This window comes from Zootoca vivipara, chromosome 1 (assembly GCF_963506605.1).
Source record: "Zootoca vivipara chromosome 1, rZooViv1.1, whole genome shotgun sequence".
Classification (NCBI taxonomy): Eukaryota; Metazoa; Chordata; class Lepidosauria; order Squamata; family Lacertidae; genus Zootoca; species Zootoca vivipara.
The window spans coordinates 92,521,105-92,531,776 of NC_083276.1; the positions used below are offsets into that span (position 1 = coordinate 92,521,105).

General features: G+C 41.5%; 1 protein-coding gene across 6 annotated transcripts in view; it reads left to right on the plus strand.

Moving 5' to 3' along the window:
- KALRN (kalirin RhoGEF kinase) overlaps positions 1 to 10,672 on the plus strand; it is a 516,150-nt gene that overhangs the window by 499,367 nt on the left and 6,111 nt on the right. For all 6 annotated transcript variants that reach the window (XM_035129213.2, XM_035129243.2, XM_035129224.2 and 3 more), the window contains 8 exons: positions 2,136 to 2,163; positions 3,176 to 3,347; positions 4,320 to 4,441; positions 5,575 to 5,706; positions 7,948 to 8,112; positions 8,510 to 8,588; positions 8,735 to 8,935; positions 9,348 to 9,486. In XM_035129213.2, the coding sequence (XP_034985104.1) occupies positions 2,136 to 2,163; positions 3,176 to 3,347; positions 4,320 to 4,441; positions 5,575 to 5,706; positions 7,948 to 8,112; positions 8,510 to 8,588; positions 8,735 to 8,935; positions 9,348 to 9,486 (1,038 nt within the window). The remainder of the gene's footprint in view (positions 1 to 2,135; positions 2,164 to 3,175; positions 3,348 to 4,319; positions 4,442 to 5,574; positions 5,707 to 7,947; positions 8,113 to 8,509; positions 8,589 to 8,734; positions 8,936 to 9,347; positions 9,487 to 10,672) is intronic.

The window sequence follows — 10,672 nt, forward strand, 5'->3', positions numbered from 1 at the left end:
CCAACCAGCTGGATTTCCTGATTAAAAAATGCAGCTGCTCTTGGCTCTGAATGGTGCTGTCAAGAGCAGAGAGTCGGTAAGGGGTGACATTTGACAGGAAACTGGCTTAGAGGTCCCTATAGGCTGCTTGGACAATTGGAATGTTTGTACTTAATGCTCCTCTATAGCACTTCTAACAGTTACGGCTTCCCCCCCCCCCAAAAAAAAAAATTACTGGGAACTGTAGTTTACCCACCACAGCCCTACACTCCTCAGCACCCTTAACAAATGACAGACCCCAAGATTCTTTGGGAGAAGTTGTGTGTTTTAAATGTACAGGCAGACTGTACTGTGCGACAATCAGAAAGCCTTGATACAAGGTCCCTTCAGCCAGCATTGTTTATGCCTGGTTAGAGTATCATTCTATGCCCTTCAGGAAGTTGTTAGACTCTGACTCCCAACAGCCCCAGCCAGCATGGCCAGGCATCAGGGATGATTGCTATTTGGAAGTCCAGCAACATTTTGATAGCCACGTGTTTCCCATTCTTGATTTATGTCTTCTGGTTTTTCACAAAGGACAATAATGTTACAAGAAAGGTAGCTTATAATTATTTCAGTTTGTTTCACAAGCTCATTTGGAAGTGCAATTCACATTTTAAAGATGTATGCCAGTTAGGATAACACCCCACCCCACCACACCCCCGAGAAATGCTCCAAACTTTTAATGGCTAGTTGATAGGTGACACAGTAACTGCTATATTCTCCATGAGCAGAACTCAGGCTGGCAAAAGGCAGAAAAAGAAAAGCTGGACATGAGATAGATTCTGAAAAGGCTTATTAGTGTGCAACTGAGCCACATCCAAATGGACTAGGAATTTGCCATGGCCACTTGCCCCGAAGATGCATTGTTAAAACCTTAAATGATGTGGAACCCTTTTTTGTCAGTCCTGGTTTCTGCATATTTAGGGTGCAGCTGCACTTTATAATTGTTGCAAGAAATGTGAATGTTGGGGGAAAGTAGTAAACATTTAAAATTCATCATTTTTAAACTGAAACTTTGAGTTATATGATTTGTCAAATTTCACTTTTGAAATTTGACTTTGAGAGGTTTCACTTGCTGGTAAATTTTAAGACACAAAATGCCAGCTCTATTCCTGCAGCAATTATAATGTGTAGTACTGCCTATAAACAAAAAAAACAAAAAAATCCTCCCATCTCAGCCTTATGTGAAATAATGATGTTCTTTGTTTTAAATATCCATTTGTGTTTGAGTGGTTGCAAAGCAGTTCATCGTTAATCCACGAATTTTGGTGCAAAGCTGCTCTCTGCTGCTGAAGCAAAGTATTGCTTACAGAGGCTGCTTTTTCTCCAAGTAAGAGTGGTAATGTTTTTCAGAAGTGTAACAAAGTGTAGTTTGACCATCACATTGGGCCTAAATGTATATAGTAGGAATGCTCTATAGTATTCTGAATGAATTTCAGAATATTTGCTCAAAATAACTAAATTTGCTTCAGTGTGTGAACACACAAATTCTAATTTTATTATGTCCCAACATTACTACTGTATTTGCAAATATTATTACAGTAGATTAAAATGATATTTTAAAAAGCTAAAACATTTTGATTTGACAGGTTAATAATCCTGTCTCATAACAACAGTTTTCTAAAGTCATCCCACAAAACTAAGGTTCAAATTTCACTTGAAACCCTTTATAACTCAAAGCTTCAAATTTTAATGTTGTGCATATTTAGAGCTTCATCTGTGGTGGTAATAATAATAATAATAATAATAATAATAATAATAATTAATAATAATAATATAATATATTTATACCCCACCCATCTGGCCGGGTTCCTCCCGCCACTCTGATGTGCCAGTGCTTGTCAGTGATGATCCCCCCCTCCCGATTTCCAGCCACATGCTGCTTCCGACTACAGTATTCTGTGTATGTCCAGGAAATTCCGGACAAATGGCAACCCTAGTTGTGTCTACATCAGAATGATGTGCAGTTTGTTACCAGAAAGCAGGGACAGTGACCCACCAACAGATGGGCCTGAGGGCAATGTGTTATGGGTCAAAGAGTCTAGAAGTGGGCAATGCCATTGTCCCATTAAAAAGACTTTTCTATTTCTTTTATGTATGTGTTCTTTTTCCAGATCATCAACCCAAACTTCATCCAGGAAGGTGAGTAAGGACAGAAAAATGTGGCAGGTTGTTCCCATGATCTAGCAAACCAAACATTGGGTTTAATCATCTTTGCCCAAACTAGTCCTGTGAAATCTTATCTGAGTAATTAGTCAAGAAAGAATGATGCCAAGCAAGTACCACCACAGTCCCAAGGAGTCTATTGCATGGTGAACCAGCCAGTTTGAATCCACATTCAAATTTTGTCTGGTAAATATGTGTGAGAGAGGGAGGGACAAGGGAGGAATGTGAGATATTCAGTATTCAATCATATTTCTATATTATGCTACTTGGATTAATATTTGGTTTCATATTGCATCTGTTCACAAAAAATGAACATATTTTATTTAAATAATTTATTTGAATGCAGTTTACTTTGGTTTATTCAATTTTTGTTTTGCTTTATTTATGCTTACACAGCAACAAAATACAAAAAAGAAAGTATTTACATCATTTGTTACAAATTACACCATTAACTAAAAAGGATAAAGTTATATAATTGACAATAAATCTTCTTGTAATTCATTGACTTCTCCATACTTCATTTCTAGTTTACTAACTTTTTGCATAAACCTATCTATTCATTTTACAGTAAAATATTATTTCTCCTGTATCTTTATTTCTTACTTGGTACAACTACCAAATACAATAAACATGATTTTAGTTATTCATGTTCTAGAACTTCCTTCAGAATTCTTTGCAATGCTCTGGAATTTCATGGGAGACAACGGGATGTAGGGTTTCCTCATGGATACTTTCCAGGTGTGAATATTTGTGTGTGAGAGTGCTGAGATTTTCAGGTTCCCAAGTTTCACGCAATAACAGATGCTTTTATTGCTTGATGCTTGGTTTTACAGGAGGTGTTGGGCAAGGTCTTTATAACAGCCCTTTATAAATAACCCTCAATACAACAGAGGCATCACTGAGGCACATTTTGTATTTTCAATGTCCTGTGGTTAGTTTTATGTTTTCAGTGAACATTATGTCTCTATACATGTGGCCTTTGCTGCAGTTGCTCCAGAGTTTCTCGTGCCCTTAGTGGACATCACCTGCTTGCTTGGTGACACGGTAATGTTGCAGTGCAAAGTCTGTGGGCGACCAAAGCCAACCATAACCTGGAAAGGACCAGATCAGAACATCCTTGACAATGACAACAGCACAGCTGCATATGCAGTTTCCTCCTGGTATGTTCATATTTTGCATAGGGTGTTGGGATGGCACAAATGTAGCAGTTGCACGCCTAGAAAATGTGGTGCATTAAAAGTGTTTGAATCCAGCTAACGACCCTATATGTCCAAATATGTTAGGAGAGCCAGTTTAGGACACTGAAATTTGAAAAAAATAATGGTAATAATAATGTAGGCATATGGTTGGTGAATGTGGGAACAGGCTGCTGAACTAAATGGGTCTTTGGACTGATGAAGCAAGACTTTTCTTATCATTCCTCCGCAAATGAGGAATTGAGCAAATTTATGGAGGATAAGGCTGTCAAGAGGTACAAAGGCATGCATGTGGTGTGAGTACTTTTATCCATGAAATAAATCACAGGGTACAACCACAGAATTGTTCCATACTGTTTCCATGTGACATTTTCATGCATCTTAAAGTATGTGGCTGCAAGCATTTTCTAGAAGAGAAGCAAGGGAAGTAGTTCTTGGGTAGCCCTCTCGGCAGGCCAAAAGGAAATATTGATGTTCTCTGTGGGATACCCCTATTGCCTTTATAATGGGTTTTCCTGGCACCGCAGCAACCTCTTAACATTTATGCTGACTCCGGGAGAGACAGGCAGTGAAAGTTTAAGTGATAGTATTAGAAGAAGCAGAGGACCACAATAACAGCCCACACTGATTTTTTATTATAAATAGAACCACTTTCTACCTGGTGCTGAACTGTGCCATTCTTATGGGCCTCTAAATCATTAATCATTAACACAGTGAGCTGGATCCATTACTACTTTCTTCCTCCTCTCCTTGTAAGTCATCTGCACCCACAAAACTGCATGATACAAAGGGCTCTACTGTACTTGTCTGCTATCCACTGAGACTTGTTTTCTGTCGGTTGAAATGGATTGGCAGCAGCTTACCACTGGAAGCTGAGCCAGTGTAAAATGCTTAGCAGAGTAACAGATTTAAACACTGACATCTGCACCTCTCCAGTGATTCAGGTGAAATCACTCTGAAGATCTGTAATGTGATGCCTCAAGACAGCGGTATTTATACTTGTGTGGCAACAAATGAACTTGGAACAGTGTCCACTTCAGCTACAATCAAAGTACAAGGTAATGGATTCCTTGCTGGATTATATTCTGTTTGCAATGGTGGAAGACATGGTTTGCAGAGCAGGGGCTTTTTGTATGTTTGCTCAGCCAAAGCTTCCATTGGTTTTAATCATGGTGCAATCAGCTTTTGAAATGGTTTAATGGTACATGGGCCTGTATACCACTTCAAAATGCAAGTGAGGAACCCACACATGTCAAAACCTGTGGAAAGCTGACATGCTAGGCTTTTGCAGACCAGGTTGGTTGTGTATGTGTATGGTATTCAAATGGGTGATTCCTCACTTGCATTTGAAGTACTGCATGCACTTGGTGTATTACTTTCTACATAGGAAATATTAAGTACATGGGAAATAACCAGTTCTCCCCTCCACATGCCCCCACCACTATAAATTCATCTCTTCCCCTTCTTCCTCTCTCTAACATATATATATATACACACAATCCTAGAGGGTGAGCAGCATACTTCCCCACCCCACCCCCTAAACATGTATATCAGCTCTCATGTGTACTATTATTTGCAAGAAAAGCTTCGACAACAAAGTTAATTGCCCATAATTTTGGTATATGTATAGCTTGGCCCATTGTCACCAGTGAGTGCTTAATGGTGATACTTGGATTAGGTTAATTGCAGGTTTTATGGGAGCAAAGACTTAGGAATTAGGGCTACAATTTTGGGAGGAGTGGAGATAGCGCCCCAGCCCCAACCATTTCCCCACCTCTCCAATCTGCCATTTATCCAGCAGAGTAAAGCATACAAGTACAGGATCATATTCTAGATCTCTGGCAGTCTCTAATACTGTACCCTGTTTTCCCGAAAATAAGCCATACCCCCAAAATAAGATATAGTGATAGGCGCAGTTCCGGAGGGCACCAAGGAAGAGGCGAGGCTGGACGCGTAATAAAAATAAGACATCCCCTGAAAATAAGCCATAGTGTGTCTTCTTGAGGAAAAATAAATATAAGACAGTGTCTTATTTTCGGGGAAACACGGTAGTTGTGTCCTAATACATGTCCATCAGTTCTGCTGTACCCATGATTGCTCTAGGAAACTTTCTCTCTGTGTGTTTTAATAAAACCTCTTTCGCGTGCTTTGCAATGCAACTCCTGATTTTGCTTCCTTGCCTACACCCCAGGTGTCCCTGCAGCCCCAAATCGCCCTATTGCTCAGGAAAGAAGCTGCACCTCGGTGATTCTTCGCTGGCTGCCTCCATCCAGTACAGGGAACTGCACCATTTCAGGTTACACAGTGGAGTACAGAGAAGAAGGTATATGCTTAAACATTCCATACTCACAGTACACCTTTGGTCTGCAACTCATTGTAATAGGATGGTCCAAGTTGTTGTGCGGAGCTGCTAGGCTGAACTAATAGGCTTCAGTGCCTTTTAATTTGGGGTGTTGCCTATGCTGCCTCTTTCTGCTAGGGTTGTCTGGTGCAACTGGGAGGTTGTGAGCAAGTTAGCAGCAGTGGCTTCGCCATTGCCTTTCCCTCTCATCTGCAACTGGGACAAGTCATGTCCTGCGGCAGGCAGGAGAATACAGGTGAATAGAACTGGCTCAAGGTTTTGGGAGCCCTTAGGCAAGAAGCCCTAGTGACCTCTTTCCTCCTCCCTGCTTCTACCCATTTGCATATTCTCTCTTTCTCTGCCAGCCAGTGAGTAGGCAGTGGCAACTGCTGCTCTTTCCCTTCACTCCCATGGCTTCTTTGCACTGCCTACTGTGGGCCAGTGGGAGAGAGCAGGCCAATGGGTGGCAATGGCAAGAGAAGCAGCAGCAGGGCCAGGTTTTTCTGCTGGCCAGCAGTGGGCCTAACCATGGGCCTCAGAGGATGCAACGGCAAGTGGAGCAAGGGAGCACCAGTTTTACATGGGGTTGCCAGCTTATTTAAGTGAAAGGCGAAACCCATGGACTTGATCTGGCAAGCCTGTTTTCAGTTGTCCTGGCTCTCGCAGTCAGATGTGAAGGTTTCTTCAACTGGTGGTGATCACCAAACTGGTCCATACACCTGATAAAGACCAGTGCAAAATGCATGACCAGCATGCTGCAATAAGCTGGGGGAAGGAATCTCAGGCCCATGGACCAAATGCAGCCCTCCAGGCCTTTCTATCTAGCCCTCAAGCAAGACTCCTAGGCAGCACACCTCACTGCCCCTGCTTCCTGCCTCTCTCGGTTTTTGTTTTGTTTTGTTTGCCTGGCTAGAATGCATTATTGAACTCTGAGAATGCCTCTTGCTTGCCGGGATGGAGGACAGAAAGGAATGTTTGCATGTGTGTAGAAACTAGCCTGCTGTACATTTTACATTTAATGTTTCTTCCCACTTCTGCCTCTGGCCCTGCCCACCACTGGTATTTGGCCGCCAGAAGATTGCCCAGAAGAGAATGCAGGGCCATCCTTCCTATTAGGCTTACTGGCGCGGTGCGCCAGGGTGCCCGCCCAGCAGGAGGCACATCAAGGAGGCACACGGAGCTGCCCCGGGCCTCCGCCTCGCGCGCTCCACTCCTTTCCCGGTAGCGGTGGCTGAAGCGAGGCGGCAGCAGCGGAAGCGGAGCTGCCTCCGTCAGGAGAAACATGAACCTGGACCTGGGCTACCTTCCACCCACACTCCTTCAATTCACAGCGAGCACAGACAAGCGCTGCCCCACAATGCTCCGCGGCAGTCCAGGTCCAGGTTTCCCTCGACGTTCGCTGCCGCTGCTGCCATCATGCTTCAGCCGAGTAGGCGGAGGCGGAGCACAGCTGGCAGCGTCCCTGCCTGTCGCACCCTGTCCGCTGCGCCTGGCCCTGCAGGGATCATTGCACCACGGTGCCCGGAACACCTAAGATGGCCCTGAGAGAATGGGTAGTAATTTGAAGCTCTTTACAGCTGGGTCTGAAGTGGTAGCACAGACCATACCACTTCAGTCCACAGATGAAGAAGAGTGTTACTGAATCCTTTCCTGTGCAAATTTTATTTATTTATGTATTTATTCAACTCCCTACCAATAGAAAATAAAATTCTAATGATTTTCTCATGGCACTAGTTTTCCACTTGGAATGATTTTGTAATATGGTGTTCAAAAATAATGTCTCTTACCTCTAATCCAGGCATAGGCAACCTTGGCTCTCCAGATGTTTTGTAACTACAACTCCCATGATCCCTGACCACTGGCCCTGTTAGCTAGGGATCATGGGAGTTGTAGTTGCAAAACATCTGGAGAGCCAAGGTTGCCTATGCCTGCTCTAGTCTAATATGGTATAGACCATTCTACAACATCACACTGCTGCATGTTTAAATCAGGCAACAAAAGAAGACAAAGTGGTTGCTACTTTTCTTTGCTCTTTTTTTAGCACAGGTGACTTCTAAAAGAATCTGTATTTCTTTTCTTTTGTTATCAATTAGGGCTGGATTAAAACTTAGTCTCAGTGTGGAGGGGGAAAGTCAGTAAGGCACAGCATCCTCCCTTCTCTAAAATCTATAGTCATATTCTTTTTTAAAATGTTATCTTAATCTCTCTCCGCATAACCCATAGGCTCACAGGTCTGGCAGCAGTCTGTTGCCTCTACCTTGGACACCTACCTCGTTATTGAAGATCTCACACCTGGATGCCAATATCAGTTCCGAGTCAGCGCCAGCAACCCCTGGGGAATCAGTTTGCCCAGTGAGGCCTCTGAGTTTGTGAAACTTCCAGAATACGGTGAGAACTTGGTCAAAAAGGGAAGGATACTAATTTACAGAGGGAATAATATTAGAACTGGTTGGTCAGAGTTCTGCTTCAAATGCTAAAGTTTGTGTGATTATCAAGCTTCTTGTTGGCATTTTGTAGTCAACTATAGATATCTGAGGGCAACATATATATGATCGTGTCTTTTCTGATCAGCATACATGTATTTAGATCAGCTGTTTTGTTTTGTTTTGAAGGCGTAATCTTTAGGATCCAGGTGCACACTCGGTGGCATGCCGTCTGCTTGCTTGTCAAGGCTCTCGCATGATTTTCTTTCTTTAAACTTCTCCCTTTGTATTACTGATGTGTAATAAATACTATAATTGGCATTGCAACCAACTCCATTTCCCCATCCCTTTGGGTTTCACAGATTCTGCAGCAGATGGCGCCACCGTGACCTGGAAAGAGAACTTTGATTTCGCCTACACAGAACTGAATGAGATTGGAAGGTGAATTATTTCACTAAATGAGATTGGAATCAATTATTTCACTAAAACACAATCAGGTGTTAAAAGTGTTTCTTTTAAGTTATCTGTTAAGGCAGTGAATGTATGATTTATGAATGACTAATACTTTTTATCATTTCTCCCCACAGAGGTCGATTTGCTGTTGTAAAGAAATGTATCCACAAAGCCACCAGGAAGGATGTTGCAGTGAAGTTCATCAATAAAAAAATGAAGAAGGAGGAGCAGGCAGCACACGAGGCAGCCATGTTGCAACATTTGCAGCACCCTCAGTATATCACTATTCATGACACCTATGAGTCACCTTCCTCCTATATCTTAATTTTAGAACTGTAAGTCTTTTGATGGAAGCTAAGCTTCTTGTTTGTTATACTGAGGGAATCCTCCATCTTTGCAATCACACATTTCATGATTGTAATGAAAACGGTTTCATTTCCCCATGAAAAGAACAATATTTCAGATGACTGTGAGAGTCAGATTACCCGATCTAGTGTATATGTGCATCTAGTGTATATGTGCATTGGGTGGGCATAATAAGTCAGTGTGAAATAGCATGCACTTAAATAAAGACTCCTATATTTAAAATGAGATAGCCCTTATTACACTCCAATATATAAGCATTTTATTTATTGCTTTTTAAAAATGCCACTTCCATTATAAGTTGTAGTTGCATGTTTAAAGTATTAGCAAGGGTTTGTGATTATGCTAGATTTCTTTTCACAGTGCATAATTGTTGGCTTTTAGGATGGATGATGGCCGTCTCTTGGACTACTTAATGAATCATGATGAATTGATGGAGGAGAAAGTAGCTTTTTACATAAGAGACACAATGGAAGCCTTACAGTACCTTCACAACTGCCGAGTCGCTCATTTGGATATAAAGGTAGGAAGCTGGTGTATCTCTATTTATCATGGTGAATTCCAAGCATTCAATCTACTGTATTCTAAATTCAGGTGAAGAGACAATCTACCTATAATGAAAACACTTAAAAGTACCTACTTTGTGTCACTAATCTGTCCTTCTTTCAACTACTTCATTAAAACCATATTTGTGACTCATGAAGGCATCTGGTCCAAATTTCAAAAAAAAAAATCCGAGCAGTTCTGAGAATTCACTTACAGGAAGTCATTTTTTTCTGCTTTAATATCTTGTCATTAACAAATGACATATAACCAGTGCTTTTTTTCTTTAAAAAAACCCCCAAACCTTTAGGAGTACCTCATTTTGACTCAAGAAAATTACCATTTTATAGTTCAAATTGGGAAAAATAAATACAGTAAAGTACAAAACTTCACAAAAACTTTAGGGGTGTGCATACCCCTGCGTACCCTCAGAAAAAAAGAACTGCTTATAACTCACATACATCTTCAATGTTTTCCCACAAAGATCCCACATGCCAGTTATTTCCTTCCTTTCGCACAAAAGTTCCTTGTTGAAAAATGTGTAATTGGGGGTGTGGAGGGGGATGATGAGATCTCATTTCATTTGTCCGCATAACTTTGCTTATACCTTGATAGAGATGTAAACATAAAACTAATTTATATGTTGCATACATGAAGCTTAAATCCTTCCTTAGACTGCCTCAGAATGTTGTGAAAGATTGATACTTCAGCAACATACATGGGCAGTGCAACAGAGGCTTACTACTACTCAGGCATGAACTAATATCTACCGTACATAAATCTAAGATGTAAAATATTTTCTGTAAGGTTGTACGTGATGCTTGCCATTCACCCACCTCTACCTAGTGAGCATTTGTGGCCTGTACATCTTACAGGCTGGCCTCCTGTAGTGCCTTTTGTTTTAAACATCATTGTACTCCAGTGCAAGTGTCAAAATGTCTCTGTCCTTCAGCTGGTATCCATTAAAACCTTTCACTCAAGTTTGTGCATTGTGCATGGTGCTTTGCTGGGTGGTCAATCTAATTTGATAATTAAGGCTGCAATCCTCTATACATCAAAGTAAGGCCGATTGAACACAGTGGAACTTACTTCTGAGCAAATATTCATTGAAATGCTCTGTAAGTCCCAAAATGTAAAGCCTCCAAACTAGCCAAGCAAATACTTAT